General features: G+C 46.6%; 1 protein-coding gene across 2 annotated transcripts in view; it reads left to right on the forward strand.

Moving 5' to 3' along the window:
• LOC139762836 (lachesin-like) overlaps nt 1–23,001 on the forward strand; it is a 217,368-nt gene that overhangs the window by 32,974 nt on the left and 161,393 nt on the right. For both annotated transcript variants that reach the window (XM_071687990.1, XM_071687991.1), the window contains one exon: nt 12,466–12,555. In XM_071687990.1, the coding sequence (XP_071544091.1) occupies nt 12,492–12,555 (64 nt within the window). In that variant the 5' untranslated portion in view covers nt 12,466–12,491. The remainder of the gene's footprint in view (nt 1–12,465; nt 12,556–23,001) is intronic.

The following is a 23,001-nucleotide window of genomic DNA, read 5'->3' on the forward strand; positions in this document are numbered from 1 at the left end:
ATGACCCTCATTAATTGTACACATGACCCTCATTAACTGTACACATGATCCTCATTAACTTTACACATGACCCTCATTAATTGTACACATGACCCTCATTAATTGTACACATGACCCTCATTAATTGTACACATGACCCTCATTAATTGTACACATGACCCTCATTAACTTCCACATGACCCTCATTAATTGTACACATGACCCTCATTAATTGTACACATGACCCTCATTAATTGTACACATGACCCTCATTAACTTCCACATGACCCTCATTAATTGTACACATGACCCTCATTAATTGTACACATGACCCTCATTAACTTCCACATGACCCTCATTAATTGTACACATGACCCTCATTAATGGTACACATGACCCTCATTAACTTCCACATGACCCTCATTAATTGTACACATGACCCTCATTAATTGTACACATGACCCTCATTAACTGTACACATGACCCTCATTAATTGTACACATGACCCTCATTAACTTCCACATGACCCTCATTAATTGTACACATGACCCTCATTAATGGTACACATGACCCTCATTAATGGTACACATGACCCTCATTAATTGTACACATGACCCTCATTAACTTCCACATGACCCTCATTAATTGTACACATGATCCTCATTAATTGTACACATGACCCTCATTAACTTCCACATGACCCTAATTAATGGTACACATGACCCTCATTAATTGTACACATGACCCTCATTAACTTCCACATGACCCTCATTAATTGTACACATGATCCTCATTAATTGTACACATGACCCTCATTAACTTCCACATGACCCTAATTAATGGTACACATGACCCTCATTAATGGTACACATAAACCTTATTGATTGTTTACATGACCCTCATTAATTGTCCACGTGACCCTCATTAACTTCACCTGGTCCTCATTAACTGTTTACCTGTGTTGCCTCGTTGTTTACTGGGTTGTTTACTGATAGTTTGTTGTATACATGGGCTTTGTTAGCAGTATACATAGAATTGTTGACAGTATACCTGTTTTATTTCGTAGTTTACCTGGGCTGTGTTGGGAGGTTTACCTACGCTATGTTGGGAGGTTTACCTGCGCTATGTTGGGAGGTTTATCTGGGCTGTGTTGAAAAGTTTACCTGGGCTGTGTTGGGAGGTTTACCTGCGCTATGTTGGAAAGTTTACCTGGGCTGTGTTGGGAGGTTTACCTACGCTATGTTGGGAGGTTTACCTGCGCTCTGTTGGGAGGTTTGCCTGCGCTATGTTGGGAGGTTTACCTGCGCTATGTTGGGAGGTTTACCTACGCTATGTTGGGAGGTTTACCTGCGCTATGTTGGGAGGTTTACCTGCGCTATGTTGGGAAGTTTACCTGCGCTATGTTGGGAGGTTTACCTGCGCTATGTTGGGAAGTTTACCTGCGCTATGTTGGGAAGTTTACCTGCGCTATGTTGGGAGGTTTACCTGCGCTATGTTGGGAAGTTTACCTGCGCTATGTTGGGAAGTTTTCCTGGGCTGTTGGGAGGTTTACCTGCGCTCTGTTGGGAGGTTTACCTGCGCTCTGTTGGGAGGTTTACCTGCGCTATGTTGGGAACTTTACCTGCGCTCTGTTGGGAGGTTTACCTGCGCTCTGTTGGGAGGTTTACCTGCGCTATGTTAGGGGGTTTACCTGCGCTATGTTGGGAGGTTTACCTGCGCTATGTTGGGAGGTTTACCTGGGCTGTGTTGGGAGGTTTATCTGGGCTGTGTTGAAAAGTTTACCTGGGCTGTGTTGGGAGGTTTACCTGCGCTATGTTGGAAAGTTTACCTGGGCTGTGTTGGTAGGTTTATCTGGGCTGTGTTGAAAAGTTTACCTGGGCTGTGTTGGGAGGTTTACCTGCGCTATGTTGGAAAGTTTACCTGGGCTGTGTTGGGAGGTTTATCTGGGCTATGTTGAAAAGTTTACCTGGGCTGTGTTGGGAGGTTTACCTGGGCTGTGTTGGGAGGTTTACCTGGGCTATGTTGGAAAGTTTACCTGGGCTGTGTTGGGAGGTTTACCTGGGCTGTGTTGGGAGGTTTACCTGGGCTATGTTGGAAAGTTTACCTGGGCTGTGTTGGGAGGTTTACCTGGGCTATGTTGGAAAGTTTACCTGGACTTTGTTAGTTCATTATCTGAGCTTCATTATCACTTTGTCAGGTCTCGTTAACCTGATCTTCGTTAAGCCTATACCCAGGGCTCGTTATACCTTGACCCCTCGTTAGATGTTCACAGGTTTACCTTGACCTCGTTAAACGCTGAATCGGGTCCGTTAATTAACACGAATGGCCTCGTTAGTTTTAAAGCCGTTTCGTTTATTTCTGTAAATGGCTTCGTTAATCATAATACCTCGTGTATTCTCTGCATTGTCTCGTTAATCACCAGTCCTTTTCGTTTGATCTTTACATAACCTCGTTAATCACCAATCCTTTTCGCTTGTTGTCACCCGGACCTTCGTTTTCTTTTATCCTGGTCTTCGTTGGTTAAGTGTATCCACGTTAGTATTAAACGAAGGCTTCTGTCGTTGACCAGATACTCAGTAGCTGCTATCGTTGACCTCATCATTAGTATATATATATATATCTTTTTTTCTTTCATACTATTCGCCATTTCCCGCATCAGCGAGGTAGCGTTAAGAACAGAGGACTGGGGCCTTTGAGGGAATATCCTCACTTGGCCCCCTTCTCTGTTCCTTCTTTTGGAAAACTGAAAATGGAAGGGGAGGATTTCCAGCCACCCGCTCCTCCTTTTAGTCGCCTTCTACGACACGCAGGGATAATATATATATATATATATATATATATATATATATATATATATATATATATATATATATATATATATATATATATATATATATGTGTGTGTGTGTGTGTGTGTGTGTGTGTTGAGTGTATAGTTTAAGCAGACAAAACACACTGGGGGTTCACCGCTCAGCTTGGCTGGTTTAACTTCCTGTGTTTATTTAACAGGAAAAGGTTTTTATATTTTATTTTTTTTGTGGACATTTTTTAAAAGATTTTCTCTATCGTGTTAAATGGTTTTTTGTTGTCTGAGCTAAGCTAACCATACGCTTATACTCATAGTTAAATTATTCTGCGTATATATATATATATATATATATATATATATATATATATATATATATATATATATATATATATATATCCATGAGTCATCACACAGTAGACAGTAACAGGTAGTATAATGAGTCTGTCAACAGGTAGTATAGTGAGTCTGTTAACAGGTAGTATAATGACTGTTAACAGGTAGTATAATGACTGTTAACAGGTAGTATAATGAGTCTGTCAACAGGTAGTATAATGAGTCTGTTAACAGGTAGTATAGTGAGTCTGTTAACAGGTAGTAATATGAGCCTGTTAATAGGTAGTATAGTGAGTCTGTTAACAGGTAGTAATATGAGTCTGTCAACAGGTAGTATAGTGAGTCTGTTAACAGGTAGTAAAATGACTGTTAACAGGTAGTATAATGACTGTTAACAGGTAGTATAATGAGTCTGTCAACAGGTAGTATAATGAGTCTGTTAACAGGTAGTATAGTGAGTCTGTTAACAGGTAGTATAGTGAGTTTGTTAACAGGTAGTATAATGAGTCTTAACAGGCAGTATGATGACTGTTAACAGGTAGTATAATGAGTCTGTTAACAGGTAGTATAATGAGTCTGTTAAGAGGTAGTATAATGAGTCTGTTAACAGGTAGTATAATGAGTCTGTCAACAGGTAGTATAATGAGTCTGTTAACAGGTAGTATAGTGAGTCTGTTAACAGGTAGTATAATGAGTCTTAACAGGCAGTATGATGACTATTAACAGGTAGTATAATGAGTCTGTTAACAGGTAGTATAATGAGTCTATTCATGATGGCACAGTGCCATCAACAGACAGTATAATGACCATTTGTTCATAACGGTTCGTACAGTGTGAGCAACAGACACAGACAGTATGATGAAATTCATCATACCTCATCCATAATACAGAGATAGATACAATGTAAAATGATCATATTATTATTATTATTATTATTATTATTATTATTATTATTATTATTATTATTAATATCTTCCATTTAAGTGTATGATGATACAGTCTACAATGATCATAATTATAATGATCATTGTCATTGTACTGTGGAGGTAATTAACCATGATGTCTTCCATATAACTCATCATGATGATCACTTAACAGGCGATAATGACCTGGTCATTATAACAGTAACCAGGCACTGTTGAACAGTGATTATAATGACCTGGTCATTTTAACAGTAACTAGGCACTGTTGCACAGTGATTATAATGACCTGGTCATTATAACAGTTACCAGGCACTGTTAAACAGTGAGTATAATGACCTGGTCATTTTAACAGTAACCAGGCACTGTTGCACAGTGATTATAGTGACCTGGTCATTATAACAGTTACCAGGCACTGTTAAACAGTGAGTATAATGACCTGGTCATTTTAACAGTAACCAGGCACTGTTGCACAGTGATTATAGTGACCTGGTCATTATAACAGTAACCAGGCACTGTTGTACAGTGATTATAATGACCTGGTCATTATAACAATAACCAGGCACTGTTGAACAGTGATTGTAATGACCTTATCATTATAACAGTAACCAGGCACTGCTGAACAGTGAGTATAATTAAATGGTCATTTTAACAGTAACCAGGCACTGTTGAACAGTGATTGTAATGACCTGGTTATTATAACAGTAACTAGGTACTGTTGAACAGTGATTGTAATGACCTGGTCATTATAACAATAACAAGGCACTGTTGAACAGTGATTGTAATGACCTGGTCATTATAATTAACCAGGCACTGTTGTACAGTGATGATAATGACCTGGTCATTACAACAGTTACCAGGTACTGTTGAACAGTGATTATAATGACCTGGTCATTACAACAGTAACCAGGTACTGTTGAACAGTGATTATAATGAAATGGTCATTTTAACAGTAACCAGGCACTGTTGAACAGTGATTATAATGACCTGGTTATTATAACAGTAACCAGGTACTGTTGAACAGTGATTATAATGACCTGGTCATTATAACAGTAACCAGATACTGTTGAGCAGTGAGTATAATGACCTGGTCATTATAAAAGTAACCAGGTACTGTTGAACAGTGATTATAATGACCTGGTCATTATAGTAGTTATGACCTTATTATTGTAACAGAAGAGTTCCATACCGTTAACAGACGAGAAGGACTTGGTCATTGTGACTGGCCAAGTGCCGTTAACGGTGATCATAATGACCTGATCATTGTCAGTAACAATATACCGTTAACAGAGACTATAATGACCCTATCATTGTAACAAGTACTGTTAACAGATATATTGACCCTCATTGTAACCATGCAACTACCGTTAACAGATTGTAATGACCCTGGCATTGTAACCATGCAACTACCATTAACAGATTGTAATGACCCTGTCGTTGTAACCCCGCAACTACCGTTAACAGATTGTAATGACCCTGTCATTGTACCCCGTCAAGTCCCGTTAACAGAGAATATAATGACCCTGTCAGTATAACTACCCAAATACCGTTAACAGAGACATATAACGACCCTCTCATCACTGTAACGGTAACGAATTACCGTTAACAGATATTTTAATGACATCCGTCTCACTGTTGTTGACCGTTCCATCTGGGTCAATATTTGTTCTTACCCTCCAGACCCTCCCCCCCCCACCCCGGAGTAACATTTCCCCTGTTGCCTCTCTCTCTCTCTCTCTCTCTCTCTCTCTCTCTCTCTCTCTCTCTCTCTCTCTCTCTCTCTCTCTCTCCTCTCTCTCTCTCTCTCTCTCTCTCTCTCCTCTCTCTCTCTCTCTCTCCTCTCCTCTCTCTCTCTCTCTCTCTCTCTCTCTCTCTCTCTCTCTCTCTCACACACACACACACACACACACACAAGTTAAGGAAAGAGACGAACAATTAAGATAATATATTGATTATTGGAAGATAATGAAATAGAGCATTGAGACTAAATTGTGATAAATGGTAGATAGATTGATAAAGGAGAATGAGAAAGACATAGAGAAGTATTGATAAAGAGAAAGAGACCATACGAAGGTAGAGAGACATGGAGACCATAAGAGAGAGAGAGAGAGAGAGAGAGAGAGAGAGAGAGAGAGAGAGAGAGAGAGAGAGAGAGAGATGAAGGAAAAGTACAGAATAAAAGTCTTAGATAGATAGATCGATACATAGATAGATAAATAGGTAGATAGATGAATAGATAGATTCATAGATTGATAGGTAGATATATAGATAGATAGGTAGATATCTAGATAAATGGATATATATATATATATATATATATATATATATATATATATATATATATATATATATATATATATATATATATATAGGTAGATCTATAGATGAATAGATAGATATATAGATAAGTAGATAGATATATAAATAGGTAGATAAATAAATAGATAGATAGATAGATAAATAGGTATATATATATATATATATATATATATATATATATATATATATATATATATATATATATATATATGAATAGGTAGATAGATAGATAAACAGATAGATATATAGATAGATAGGTAGCTAGATAGATGAATAGATATATAAATAGAGATAGATAGATAGAGAGATAAAGAAAATAGCAAGATAAAAACCACAAACTGACCAGCAGTTTGGATCGTCTTTTGAGAAGATGGTGTGGAGGGTGGAGGAGGTGGAGGGTGGAGGAGGTGGAGGGTGTGTGTGTGGATAATGACTGAGGGAGTGTAAGAAACAACCACAACCCCCTCGCCCGCCCACTGACCACGACTTCCCCTTCCCCTCCTCCCATCACAACCCTACAGTTATTACAACATCGATCACTCGAGGACTCACAACCTGTGAGGTTGTGTGTGTGTGTTGTGAGAGAGGTTATGGGTTGTGGCCGTGCGTCCGGACGTGGGTGTTGTAGTTGTGGCGAAGCCGAAGCCGAGAGCCGGCCCTTCCGGACGAGGTGCCGCCCAGCTGCCGCTCCCGCCTTGTGGACAGCTTCCGGGGGTACCCCCCCTCCCCCCCCTCGCACACCAGCTGTCCTGCCTGCCTGCCTACCCCCACCAGCTGTCCTGCCTGCCTACCTCCCCCCCACACACACCAGCTGTCCTGCTGCCACCTCCCCCCACACCCAGCTGTCCTGCCTGCCTACCTCCCCCCCACACACACCAGCTGTCCTGCCTGCCTGCCTACCACACCAGCTGTCCTGCCTGCCTCCCCTCCCACACACACCAGCTGTCCTGCTGCTACCTCCCCCCACACACACCAGCTGTCCTGCCTGCCTACTCCCCCCGACACACCAGCTGTCCTGCCTGCCTACCTCCCCCCACACACACCAGCTGTCCTGCCTGCCTACCTCCCCCCACACACACCAGCTGTCCTGCCTGCCTCCCCCCACACACCAGCTGTCCTGCCTGCCTACCTCCCCCCACACACACCAGCTGTCCTGCCTGCCTACCTCCCCCCACACCAGCTGTCCTGCCTACCTACCTCCCCCACACACACACCAGCTGTCCTGCCTACCTCCCCCCCGCACACACCAGCTGTCCTGCCTACCTCCCCCCACACACACCAGCTGTCCTGCCTACCTCCCCCCCACACACACCAGCTGTCCTGCCTGCCTACCTCCCCGCCACACACCAGCTGTCCTGCCTTCCTCCCCCCACACACACCAGCTGTCCTGCCTACCTCCCCCCACACCACACCAGCTGTCCTGCCTGCCTACCTCCCCCCATACACACCAGCTGTCCTGCCTACCTCCCCCCGCACACACCAGCTGTCCTGCCTACCTACCCCACACACCAGCTGTCCTGCCTACCTCCCCCCCCACACACACACCAGCTGTCCTGCCTACCTCCCCCCCGCACACCAGCTGTCCTGCCTACCTCCCCCCACACCCCCGCACACCAGCTGTCCTGCCTTCCTCCCCCACACACACCAGCTGTCCTGCTTACCTCTCCCCACACCACACCAGCTGTCCTGCCTGCCTACCTCCCCCCACACACACCAGCTGGCCTGCCTACCTCCCCCCACACACACCAGCTGTCCTGCCTGCCTACCTCCCCCCCACACACACCAGCTGTCCTGCCTACCTCCCCACACACACCAGCTGTCCTGCCTGCCTACCTCCCCACACACACCAGCTGTCCTGCCTACCTCCGCACACACACCAGCTGTCCTGCCTGCCTACCTCTCCCCCACACACATCAGCTGCCCTGCCTGCCTACCTCCCCCCCACACACACCAGCTGTCCTGCCTGCCTACCTCCCCCCCACACACACCAGCTGTCCAGCCTACCTCCCCACACACACCAGCTGTCCTGCCTGCCTACCTCCCCACACACACCAGCTGTCCTGCCTACCTCCCCCCCCCCACACACACCAGCTGTCCTGCCTACCTCCCCCCCGCACACACCAGCTGTCCTGCCTACCTCCCCCCCGCACACACCAGCTGTCCTGCTTACCTACCTCCCCCCCCCACACCAGCTGTCCTGCCTACCTCCCCCACACACACCAGCTGTCCTGCCTACCTCCCCCCACACACACAGCTGTCCTGCCTACCTCCCCCCGCACACACACCAGCTGTCCTGCCTACTTCCCCCCCACACACACCAGCTGTCCTGCCTCCTCCCGCTCACACCAGCTGTCCTAACTCGTTCACCATCTGTCCTGCCTCTCCCCCAGTCACACCAGCTGTCCTGCCTCCTCCCAGCCACACCAGCTGTCCTGCCTCCTCCCACTCACACCAGCTGTCCTTCTTCCCCCAGCCATACCCCTCCCCCTAGTTGAGGCCAGGGTACACCCCTCCCCCTAGTTGAGGCCAGGGGACACCCCTCCCCCTAGTTGAGGCCAGGAGACACCCCTCCCCCTAGTTGAGGCCAGGGGACATCCCTCCCCCTAGTTGAGGCCAGGAGACACCCCTCCCCCTAGTTGAGGCCAGGGGACACCCCTCCCCCCTAGTTGAGGCCAGGGGACACCCCTCCCCCCTAGTTGAGGCCAGGAGACACCCCTCCCCCTAGTTGAGGCCAGGGGACACCCCTCCCCCCTAGTTGAGGCCAGGGGACATCCCTCCCCCTAGTTGAGGCCAGGGAACACCCCTCCCCCTAGTTGAGGCCAGGGGGCACCCCTCCCCTTAGTTGAGGCCAGGGAACACCCCCTCCCCCTAGTTGAAGCCAGGGGACACCCCCTCCCCCTAGTTGAGGCCAGGAGACACCCCTCCCCCTAGTTGAGGCCAGGGGACATCCCTCCCCCTAGTTGAGGCCAGGAGACACCCCTCCCCCTAGTTGAGGCCAGGGGACACCCCTCCCCCCTAGTTGAGGCCAGGGGACACCCCTCCCCCCTAGTTGAGGCCAGGAGACACCCCTCCCCCTAGTTGAGGCCAGGGGATACCCCTCCCCCCTAGTTGAGGCCAGGGGACATCCCTCCCCCTAGTTGAGGCCAGGGAACACCCCTCCCCCTAGTTGAGGCCAGGGGGCACCCCTCCCCTTAGTTGAGGCCAGGGAACACCCCCTCCCCCTAGTTGAAGCCAGGGGACACCCCCTCCCCCTAGTTGAGGCCAGGGGGCACCCCTCCCCTTAGTTGAGGCCAGGGAACACCCCCTCCCCCTAGTTGAGGCCAGGGGACATCCCTCCCCCTAGTTGAAGCCAGGGGACACCCCCTCCCCCTAGTTGAGGCCAGGGGGCACCCCTCCCCTTAGTTGAGGCCAGGAGACACCCCTCCCCCTAGTTGAAGCCAGGGGACACCCCTCCCCCTAGTTGAGGCCAGGGGACACCCCTCCCCTTAGTTGAGGCCAGGGAACACCCCCTCCCCCTAGTTGAGGCCAGGGGACACCCCCTCCCCCTAGTTGAGGCCAGGGGACACCCCTCCCCCTAGTTGAGGCCAGGGGACACCCCCTCCCCCTAGTTGAGGCCAGGGGACTCCCCCTCCCCCTAGTTGAGGCCAGGGGACACCCCTCCCTCCCTCTCATCAAGCACCCCCCCCCCCCTCCTCCTCAGTGTTTTAATCGGCTTAACATAATTACTGAGTCAGAAGGAGGACGACTGTGAGGTATGCTCGGCACGGGGCCCGCCTGGGGCCGGGAAGGAGCATATATATATATAGATAAGTCCCTCCCCCCTTCCCCCCCCCCCCCACATCATAGCTTAGATTTAGAAGCTTGGACTTAGAATTTAGAAGCGTCCTTAGCGGTGGAGGGGCGAATAGTGGTAATGATCCCCCAGAGAAATATTAAGATTGGGTCTGTGTAAGGAGGGTGTATACACCAGGCATATACGATCATACATCACTGTTGTATACACCAGGCATACACGATCATACATCACTGTTGTATACACCAGGCATACACGATCATACATCACTGTTGTATACACCAGGCATACACGATCATACATCACTGTTGTATACACCAGGCATACACGATCATACATCACTGTTGTATACACCAGGCATACACGATCATACATCACTGTTGTATACACCAGGCATACACGATCATACATCACTGTTGTATAGGTACATGTATGTATACACCAAGCATACACGATCATACATCACTGTTGTATGCGTACATGTATGTATACACCAAGTATACACGATCATACATCACTGTTGTATACGTACATGTATGTATACACCAGGCATACACGATCATACATCATTGTTGTATACGTACATGTATGTATACACCAAGCATACACGATCATACATCACTGTTGTATACGTACATGTATGTATACACCAAGTACACACGATCATACATCACTGTTGTATACGTACATGTATGTATACACGAGGCATACACGATCATACATCACTGTTGTATACGTATATGTATGTATACACCAGGCATACACGATCATACATCACTGTTGTATACGTATATGTATGTATACACCAAGCATACACGATCATATATCAGTTGTATTGTGGCGTGTTTTTGTTATTATTATTATTATTATTATTATTATTATTATTATTATTATTATTATTATTATTATTATTATCATTATTATCATTATTATTATTATCATTATCATTATTATTATTATTATTATTATTATTATTATTATTATTATATTATTATTATTATTATTATTATTATTATTATTATTATTATTATTATTATTATTGTTATTATTATTATATCATTATTATTATTATTATTATTATTATTATTATTATTATTATTATTATTATTATTATTGTTATTATTATTATATCATTATTATTATTATTATTATTATTATTATTATTATTATTATTATTATTGTTATTATTATTATATCATTATCATTATTATTATTATTATTATTATCATTATTATCATTATTATTATTATTATTATTATTATTATTGTTATTATTATTATTATTATTATTATTATTATTATTATTATTATTATTGTTATTATTATTATATCATTATTATTATTATTATTATTATTATTATTATTATTATTATTATTATTATTGTTATTATTATTATATCATTATTATTATTATTATTATTATTATTATTATTATTATCATTATTATCATTATTATTATTATTATTATTATCATTATTGTTGTTATCATTATCATAATTGCCCATTACGTGTGTTGTAGTTATCATATTTACCGTAGAGTTATGTATTGTTAGTTATAATGATCAATAAAGATCTACAACTTTATTATAAATGTCTTATGATTTATTGACTCGATCATGTGAACCTGGGATGACGTAGGACAATGTGTGTTATGTTACATGATGGACCGTTGTGTGGTACAGTGTTGGGTAATGGTCAGTTAATGTACATTATTATAGAAAACGTGGTGTTGTGAGTAACGTTATTACAGAAAACGTGGTGTTGTGAGTAACATGATTACAGAAAACGTGGTGTTGGGACTAACATGATTACAGAAAACGTGGTGTTGTGACTAACATTATTACAGAAAACGTGGTGTTGTAACATTATTACAGAAAACGTGGTGTTGTGAGTTAACATGATTACAGAAAACGTGGTGTTGGTGACTACTGGCCTGACTGTACCTGTGCAGGTGAGGGGGGGGGGAGGTGTGACCTGGTGACCTGGAGGTATGTGTACCAGGTCACATATGTAGTTATTGTTGTTGTTGTTTTTGTTGACTTGTGTTGGATAAATATGTTCATGTATTTGTTTGTGTTTATGTTGTCTGGATATTTTATTTTGTTTTCAAGTTGTTGATGTTGACGATCCTTGTGTTTATGTTGTGGTCACTACTACCACTGTCGTCACCAGAGGGTCAATATAGTCATCATCACATCCTCACTACCCTCCCCCCCCCCACCATCACGTCACCATCACCAGCCACCACCCCTTCCCTACCCCCCCCACCCCCCCCCACCCCCACACTCGAGTGACCTGGTTTGACCCTTGCAGAGGCTGTGTGCGGGCGCGCGGGCGCGATGGGGGGCTGTCGGCCAGTGTCAACGTGGGTCCGCCTGTTGCCAGTGCTCCTGGCCTCACATGGTGAGTACCACACCCTGTAATGCCTCTCACATGGTCAGTACCACACTCTGTGATGCCTCACATGGTGAGTATCACACCCTGTGATGCTTCTCATGGTGAGTACCACACCCTGTAATGCCTCTCACATGGTCAGTACCACACTCTGTGATGCCTCACATGGTGAGTACCACACCCTGTGATGCCTCTCATGGTGAGTACCACACCCTGTAATGCTTCACATGGTGAGTACCACACCCTGTGATGCCTCACATGGTGAGTACCACACCCTGTAATGCCTCACATGGTGAGTACCACACCCTGTGATGCTTCACATGGTGAGTACCACACCCTCTGATGCCTCTCATGGTGAGTACCACACCCTGTAATGCCTCACATGGTCAGTACCACACTCTGTGATGCCTCACATGGTGAGTACCACACCCTCTGATGCCTCACATGGTGAGTACCACACCCTGTAATGCCTCTCACATGGTCAGTACCACACCCTGTAATGCTTCACATGGTGAGTACCACACCCTCTGATGCCTCTCATGGTGAGTACCACACCCTGTAATGCTTCACATGGTGAGTACCACACCCTGTGATGCCTCACATGGTGAGTACCACACCCTGTAATGCCTCACATGGTGAGTACCACACCCTGTGATGCCTCACATGGTGAGTACCACACCCTGTGATGCCTCTCATGGTGAGTACCACACTCTGTGATGCCTCACATGGTGAGTACCACACCCTGTAATGCCTCTCACATGGTCAGTACCACACTCTGTGATGCCTCACATGGTGAGTACCACACCCTGTAATGCCTCTCACATGGTCAGTACCACACTCTGTGATGCCTCACATGGTGAGTACCACACGCTCTGATGCCTCTCACATGGTGAGTACCACACCCTGTGATGCCTCTCACATGGTGAGTACCACACCCTGTGATGCCTCACATGGTGAGTACCACACCCTCTGATGCCTCACATGGTGAGTACCACACCCTGTAATGCCTCTCACATGGTGAGTACCACAATCTGTGATGCCTCACATGGTGAGTACCACACCCTGTAATGCCTCTCACATGGTCAGTACCACAATCTGTGATGCCTCACATGGTGAGTACCACACCCTCTGATGCCTCTCACATGGTGAGTACCACACCCTCTGATGCCTCTCACATGGTGAGTACCACACCCTCTGATGCCTCTCACATGGTGAGTACCACACCCTGTAATGCCTCTCACATGGTTAGTACCTTACCCTCTGATGCCTCACATAGTGAGTACCACACCCTCTGATGCCTCTAACATAGTGAGTACCACACCCTCTGATGCCTCTAACATGGTGAGTACCACACCATATATATATACACACACACCATTGAAAATATATTTTCATTATTAATTGTCTTCAAATTTTATTTATGTCATATATTATTAATATTGTGGCATGTATTCCCTGCGTGTCGTAGAAGGCGACTAAAAGGGGGAGGGAGCTGAGCGGGGAGGGACTGGAAATCCTCCCCTTCCATTTCCAGTTTTCCAAAAGGAGGAACAGAGAAGGGAGCCAAGTGAGGATATTCCCTCAAAGGCCCAGTCCTCTGTTCTTAACGCTACCTCGCTAACGCGGGAAATGGTGAATAGTAAGAAAAAAAAAAAAGAATATATATATATATATATATATATATATATATATATATATATATATATATATATATATATATATATATATATCTTTCAAACTACTCGCCATTTCCCGCGTTAGCGAGGTAGCGTTAAGAACAGAGGACTGGGCCTTTGAGGGAATATCCTCACTTGGCTCCCTTCTCTGTTCCTTCTTTTGGAAAATAAAAAAAAAGAGGGGAGGATTTCCAGCCCCCATTTATCGACTGGTCCCTGAGGGGAAGCACAGCACCTGGGTTGGATGTCGTCCGCCAACTGCCGAACCCGGGATTCGAACCCATGCGGGCCCGACCCCCCTCCTGCTGGACTGGCGCCGTGGTGACTCATGGTCAGCAACGCTAACCACCAGAACACCACCACCAGGGTGGTTTGGGGGGGGAGTGAGCCCTCGTTACTGTACAACAAGCAGTTAGTGGAGTGTGTGAGGCAGTTAGTGGCGTGTGTGTGAGGCAGTTAGTGGCGTGTGTGTGAGGCAGTTAGTGGAGTGTGTGAGGCAGTTAGTGGCGTGTGTGTGGGGCAGTTAGTGGCGTGTGTGTGAGGCAGTGAGTGGAGCGTGTGTGTGGGGCAGTTAGTGGCGTGTGTGTGGGGGGGGGCAGTTAGTGGCGTGTGTGTGAGGAAATTAGTGGCGTGTGTGTGAGGCAGTTAGTGGCGTGTGTGTGTGAGGCAGTTAGTGGCGTGTGTGTGAGGGGGGCAGTTAGTGGCGTGTGTGTGAGGCAATTAGTGGCGTGTGTGTGGGGGGGGGCAGTTAGTGGCGTGTGTGTGTGGGGGCAGTTAGTGGCGTGTGTGTGGGGGGCAGTTAGTGGCGTGTGTGGGGGGGCAGTTAGTGGCGTGTGTGTGGGGGCAGTTAGTGGCGTGTGTGTGAGGGGGGCAGTTAGTGGCGTGTGTGTGAGGCAGTTAGTGGCGTGTGTGTGTGTGGGGCGGGCAGTTAGTGGCGTGTGTGTGTGTGGGGCAGTTAGTGGCGTGTGTGTGTGTGTGGGGCAGTTAGTGGCGTGTGTGTGAGGGGCAGTTAATGGCGTGTGTGTGAGGAAGAATTGTCCTGAGATATTATTGACTTCCTTGTGCCATTAATTCCGGGTTGTGAGTTAGTGGTTAAGTGAACTGTGCCTACTTTCCATTATGGAACCTGGACACAGTTTATAATGGAACCTGGAGACAGTTTACGATGCTTCTAGAACTTACACTCGGGGAAAAAAAGATGTGTGTCTGAGAACCAGGGGAAAAAAGATACCTTTAAAGATAGTGTATCTAAAAGCCAGGGAAAAAAAGATATCTTTAAAGATAGTGTGTTTAAAAGCCAGGGAAAAAAGATATCTTTAAAGATAGTGTGTCTAAAAGCCAGGGACAAAAGATACCTTTAAAGATAGTGTGTCTAAAAGCCAGGGAAAAAGATATCTTTAAAGATAGTGTGTCTAAAAGCCAGGGAAAAAAGATACCTTTAAAGATAGTGTGTCTAAAAGCCAGGGAAAAAAGATATTTTTAAAGATAGTGTGTCTAAAAGTCAGGGAAAAAAAGATATCTCTAAAGATAGTGTGTCAAAAAGTCAGGAAAAAAGATATCTTTAAAGATAGTGTGTCTAAGAGCCAGGGAAAAAAGATATCTTTTTGTTTATATATATATATATATATATATATATATATATATATATATATATATATATATATATATATATATATATATACAAGATTGCAGTAGTTTGGGGAGGGGCCCTCATCCAAGCTAGGTGTTGGTGAAGAAGGAACAAGGAAACAAAGAAATAAAGCCAGACCAGGAGGTGTAATGATGATGTACATGATGAAGTACAGGGCCTGCCTTGGGGTAATGATAATGTATATGATGAAGTACAGGGCCTGCCTTGGTGTAATGATGATGTATATGATGAAGTACAGGGCCTGCCTTGGGGTAATGATAATGTATATGATGAAGTACAGGGCCTGCCTTGGGGGAATGATAATGTATATGATGAAGTACAGGGCCTGCCTTGGTGTAATGATAATGTATATGATGAAGTACAGGGCCTGCCTTGGGTTAATGATAATGTATATGATGAAGGAGCGGGCCTGCCTTGGGGTAATGATAATGTATATGATGAAGTACTGGGCCTGCCTTGGTGTAATGATAATGTGTATGATGAAGTAGAGGGCCTGCCTTGGTGTAATGATAATGTATATGATGAAGTAGAGGGCCTGCCTTGGGGTAATGATAATGTATATGATGAAGTACAGGGCCTGCCTTGGGGTAATGATAATGTATATGATGAAGTACAGGGCCTGCCTTGGGGTAATGATAATGTATATGATGAAGTACAGGGCCTGCCTTGGGGTAATGATAATGTATATGATGAAGTACAGGGCCTGCCTTGGTGTAATGATGATGTATATGATGAAGTACAGGGCCTGCCTTGGGGTAATGATAATGTATATGATGAAGTACAGGGCCTGCCTTGGGGGAATGATAATGTATATGATGAAGTACAGGGCCTGCCTTGGGGGACCGGATCTTTCATGTTGTTAGAGATGGTTTATGGTGAGGGTATCAGGTGATGGGTGATGGGGAAAGACATGGGAAGGGGGGAAAGAAGGATCAGGTGATGGGTGATGGGGAAAGACGTGGGAAGGGGGGAAAGAAGGATCAGGTGATGGGTGATGGGGAAAGACATTGAGGAAGGGGGAGAGGATCAGGTGATGGGGAAAACATGGAGTTCCAAAGCTGAGCGGCGTAAGTAAGGAAGGTGACGTCACAAATGTGACGTGCGACGCTGAGTGCCACAGTGAGTACAGCAAGATGGCTCACACGTCGGTACGACACTCGCACACGACGGTACGACGGTACGACACTCACACACGACGGTACGACACTCGCACACGACGGTACGACACTCGCACACGACGGTACGACGGTACGACACTCACACACGACGGTACGACACTCGCACGCGACGGTACGACACTCACACACGACGGTACGACGGTACGACACACACACGACGGTACGACACTCGCACACGACGGTACGACACTCGCACACGACGGTACGACGGTACGACACACACACGACGGTACGACACTCGCACGCGACGGTACGACACTCACACACGACGGTACGACTCTTTGTTACGATGGTCAAAGTTTACGCCTTCACACACGGTAAACCATGACTTGACGGGTTTACCAGTCTACCCCTCTTGAAGAATGGGAAGCCACCATCACTAGTTTACATGTATACCTACCTACCCCCACCACACACCCCACCACACACCACCACACACCACCACACACCACACCACACACCACCACCACACACCCCTACCTCACCCCCACTACACACCACCACACCCCCACCACACACCCCCACTACACACCCCCCACCACACACCACCACACACCACCACCACACACCCCACCACACCCCCACTACACACCACACACCACCACCACACACCACCACACCCCCACCACACACCCACACACCACCACACCCCCACCACACACCCACCACACCCCAACCACACCCCAACCACCACACACCACCACACCCCCACCACACACCCACACACCACCACACCCCCACCACACACCCACCACACCCCACCACACCACCACCACACACCACCACACCCCCACCACACACCACCACCACACACCCACACACCACCACACCCCCACCACACACCACCACCACACACCCCCACCACACACCCACCACACCCCAACCACACCCCAACCACACACCACCACCACACACCACCACCCTCACCACACCCCACCACACCCCAACCACACACCACCACATACCAGCACCACACCCCAACCACACACCACCACACACCACCACACCCCCACCACACACCCCCACACTGTGTGGTATCTGGGACTGTGTGTGTGTGTGTGTAGGGAGAGAACCAAGGAGTTGGTGTATACTTCGAGAGAAATCCTGTGTGGTGGGGGTGGGGAGGGGAGGGAGAAAGGGGGAGAGGGGAGGTAGGTGGGGTGGGGTGAGGGGAGATCATGGATGGTTATAATGTTCATAATTATGAAGAGGAAGCGAAGGTCGCGCCTGATGTCTCCCCACTCCCCCTCTCCCCACTCCCCCCACCACTCCCCAACCGCCCCATAACACTCGAGAGAGAGAGAGAGAGAGAGAGAGAGAGAGAGAGAGAGAGAGAGAGAGAGAGAGACCCCTCCCCCCCCTCCCCTGCAACACAAATTGTTGGCCAACTTGTTGCCTCCCCCCCTCCTCTCCCTCCCCTCCCTCCTCTCCCCCCCTCTCCCCGTCGTCGTCGTCAAAGCTTATTAGTGGGTTGGGGAGAGAAGTGAGGGGACCTTTCTGATTGGCTGGGGAGAGAGAGAGAGAAGTCAAGGGTGAGGCTCTTACTGGTGTGTGGTGGTGCTGGGGAGAGAACTGTGGGTGATCTGTCTGGCTTGTGCTGGGGAGAGAACTGTGGGTGGTCTGTCTGCCTTGTGCTGGGGAGAGAACTGTGGGTGATCTGTCTGGCTTGTGCTGGGGAGAGAACTGTGGGTGATCTGTCTGCCTTGTGCTGGGGAGAGAACTGTGGGTGGTCTGTCTGCCTTGTGCTGGGGAGAGAACTGTGGGTGATCTGTCTGGCTTGTGCTGGGGAGAGAACTGGGGGTGATCTGTCTGCCTTGTGCTGGGGAGAGAACTGTGGGTGATCTGTCTGGCTTGTGCTGGGGAGAGAACTGGGGGTGATCTGTCTGCCTTGTGCTGGGGAGAGAACTGTGGGTGATCTGTCTGGCTTGTGCTGGGGAGAGAACTGTGGGTGATCTGTCTGCCTTGTGCTGGGGAGAGAACTGTGGGTGATCTGTCTAGCTTGTGCTGGGGAGAGAACTGGGGTGATCTGTCTGGCTTGTGCTGGGGAGAGAACTGGGGGTGATCTGTCTGCCTTGTGCTGGGGAGAGAACTGTGGGTGATCTGTCTGGCTTGTGCTGGGGGTGATCTGTCTGCCTTGTGCTGGGGAGAGAACTGTGGGTGATCTGTCTGGCTTGTGCTGGGGAGAGAACTGTGGGTGATCTGTCTGCCTTGTGCTGGGGAGAGAACTGTGGGTGGTCTGTCTGGCTTGTACTGGGGAGAGAACTGTGGGTGATCTGTCTAGCTTGTGCTGGGGAGAGAACTGGGAGTGATCTGTCTGCCTTGTGCTGGGGAGAGAACTGGGGGTGATCTGTCTGCCTTGTGCTGGGGAGAGAACTGGGGGTGATCTGTCTGCCTTGTGCTGGGGAGAGAACTGTGGGTGATCTGTCTGGCTTGTGCTGGGGAGAGAACTGTGGGTGATCTGTCTGCCTTGTGCTGGGGAGAGAACTGTGGGTGATCTGTCTAGCTTGTGCTGGGGAGAGAACTGGGGGTGATCTGTCTGGCTTGTGCTGGGGAGAGAACTGGGGGTGATCTGTCTGGCTTGTGCTGGGGAGAGAACTGGGGGTGATCTGTCTGCCTTGTGCTGGGGAGAGAACTGTGGGTGATCTGTCTGCCTTGTGCTGGGGAGAGAACTGTGGGTGATCTGTCTGCCTTGTGCTGGGGAGAGAACTGTGGGTGATCTGTCTGCCTTGTGCTGGGGAGAGATCTGGGTGGCATCTCCTGGCTTCGTATGGGGAGATAATTGACGGAGCTCCTCCTGGCTTGTGGTGGGGAGATATCCAGGAGGTTTTCTCCCCGACGAGCTGGGGTGGGGAGAGAACCGAGGTTGTTCACTATCCATCTTTCACATAAATAAGTCTTGAGAAAAGTTGTAAGTAAACACAAATACAAGAACAAACAACCTCTGTAAACACCGTAAACACTGTAAACATTGTAAACACATGTTTACATGTGTTTACAATTGAAAAAAATATATGTATATAGTGAGACATGACCATTGATATGATGAGCCGTGTTATATTATTGATATATTATTGATATAACCATTACATGATAGATACGTTCATATAACCAGGCGTTATCATATACGAATAATATAAACTGTTTATATTGTTATACGTTCATATAACCAGGCGTTATCATATACGAATAATATAAACTGTTTATATTGTTATACGTTCATATAACCAGGCGTTATCATATACGAATAATATAAACTTTATATTGTTATACATTCATATAACCAGGCGTTATCATATACGAATAATATAAACTGTTTCTATTGTTATACGTTCATATAACCAGGCGTTATTGTAAACGAATAATATAAACTGTTTATATTGGTATACGTTCATATAACCAGGCGTTATTATATACGAATAATATAAACTGTTTATATTGTTATACGTTCATATAACCAGGCGTTATTATATACGAATAATATAAACTGTTTATATTGGTATACATTCATATAACCAGGCGTTATCATATACGAATAATATAAACTGTTTATATTGGTATACGTTCATATAACCGGGCGTTATCATATACGAATAATATAAACTGTTTATATTGGTATACGTTCATATAACCGGGCGTTATTATATACGAATAATATAAACTGTTTATATTGGTGTATCTTGCGCTCAATATATGATAGTGATGTATGTGTGTGTGTGTATGTGTGTGTGTGTGTGTGTGTGTGTGTATGAGGACGCCACACACACACACACACACACACACACACACACACACACACACGAGGTTAAGTTGGTCAGATTTTTGTGTTGACTAATTTATGACGCGCGTCTGCTGCTCGCGTCAACTTGGCCAGCGCTTCCCCTTCTGCGGGGGACAGAAATGACAGGGAATTGCTTTACACGACGGTACGACCCCTGGGTACGACGGTACGACCCCTGCGTACGACGGTATGACCCCTGCGTGCGACGGTACGACCCCTGCGTACGACGGTATGACCCCTGCGTGCGACGGTATGACACCTGCGTACGACGGTAGTCTTGAGCACGACGGTACGACCCTTGAGCACGACGGTACGACCCTTGAACAACACGACGGTACGACCCTTGAGCACGACGGTACGACCCCTGCGTACGACAGTACGACCCTTGAGCACACGACGGTACGACCCTTGAACACGACGGTACGAACCTTGAGCACGACAGTACGACCCTTGAACGCACGGCGGTACGACACTTGAATACACGACGGTACGACCCTTGAGCACGACGATACGACCCTTGATCACAGCTGTACGACCCTTGAACACGACGGCACGATCCTTGATCACAGCTGCACGACCCTTGAACACGACGGTACGATCTTGGGCACAGCTGTACGACCCATTAAGTCTCAGAATGTGTTTTCAGCCACACGTCTCCTGGTTTCCACACTCATTCCAAAGCGAAGTCGTTCGTCCCACACACCGCACACCATCCTCCAAACATGTCATTTCCACCATTTTCTTCATCTTCTTCCTTCATATATACCTATATATACCTTCATATATACCTTCATATATACCTTCATATATACCCATGTTTATGCCCCTGACAGACAGTGTCCTGCCACATGCCCCCTTACCCACCCTATGACTCGTAATGTTACCCAGGATCATAGCCCCCTTACCCACCCTATGACTCGTAATGTTACCCAGGATCATAGCCCCCTTACCCACCTTATGACTCGCAGTGTTACCCAAGATCATAGCCCCCTTACCCACCTTATGACTCGTAATGTTACCCAGGATCATAGCCCCCTTACCCACCTTATGACTCGTAATGTTACCCAGGATCATAGCCCCCTTACCCACCTTATGACTCGTAATGTTACCCAGGATCATAGCCCCCTTACCCACCTTATGACTCGCAGTGTTACCCAAGATCATAGCCCCCTTACCCACCCTATGACTCGCTCCAGCTTTCACGTCCACTCCTTAGTACCGAAAGCACCCCAGTTTCTCCGGGTTCTCTCCATGTAAACTTTAGCTCAGTCCAATCTGTCATAGCCGCTTTCCTGCCCTTATTTTCAGTTCCTTTTCCTTACAATTGCTCTCAAACTTCTTTTACATGCCATCCTAAACATAGACACCAGCATCTGGAGTTCATCTTTGGACACCTGCGAGACCCTTCCATTTGCCTTCCTCGTAACCACATCCATGAAGAGATTAAACAGTCATGGTGACATCGACTAGTTTAACGCATACCTGCCTTCGCTGGCAACCACTCATCCTCCTCCCTTCTTACTCGCATATATAACATATTCTCCGGTTCAAACCTGCTCACTTCATGTATATATATATATATATATATATATATATATATATATATATATATATATATATATATATATATATATATATAATAGTAGGTTAGTGGAGTGGAGGCTATGATTGGAAAGGTCATTATGATGAGGGTTAATTACTATCCTCTGTTGTTCGTGGGCGTTCCCTTATCTCGTGAGGCAACACCATCTTGCCAACCCCCTCGTTATCTCTATTATCTTAGCGTTATTAAGGGCGTCTCTCCCTGTTGGCTGGTGGTGGGTAGCCTGCTGTACCCACGCAATTATGATGTTGTTAGTTAGTTAGTTAGTTAGTTAGTTAGTTAGTTAGTTAGTTAGTTAGGGGTGGTTCATGATAACATCTTGCCTCACCCCCCCCCCTCCCTACCCTCCCTTGATAACGAGGGAGGGAACCACCAGTTCACATGTAACTGTAGTCAGAGCCTGGCGGGCGCGTGCGCACAACCGCTCGTCTGCCTTCGTGAACACGACTCGTTTTCTGTCGTGGTTTGTTTGTGGAATCATGGAGGAAGACCAGGGCAACCCAGGTCATGTGGGGGTCAAGGGTCATGATCATAGGTTAGTTAGGTTGTCATGATGTGTGTGTATATAT

Source organism: Panulirus ornatus, chromosome 45 (assembly GCF_036320965.1).
Source record: "Panulirus ornatus isolate Po-2019 chromosome 45, ASM3632096v1, whole genome shotgun sequence".
Taxonomy (NCBI): domain Eukaryota; kingdom Metazoa; phylum Arthropoda; class Malacostraca; order Decapoda; family Palinuridae; genus Panulirus; species Panulirus ornatus.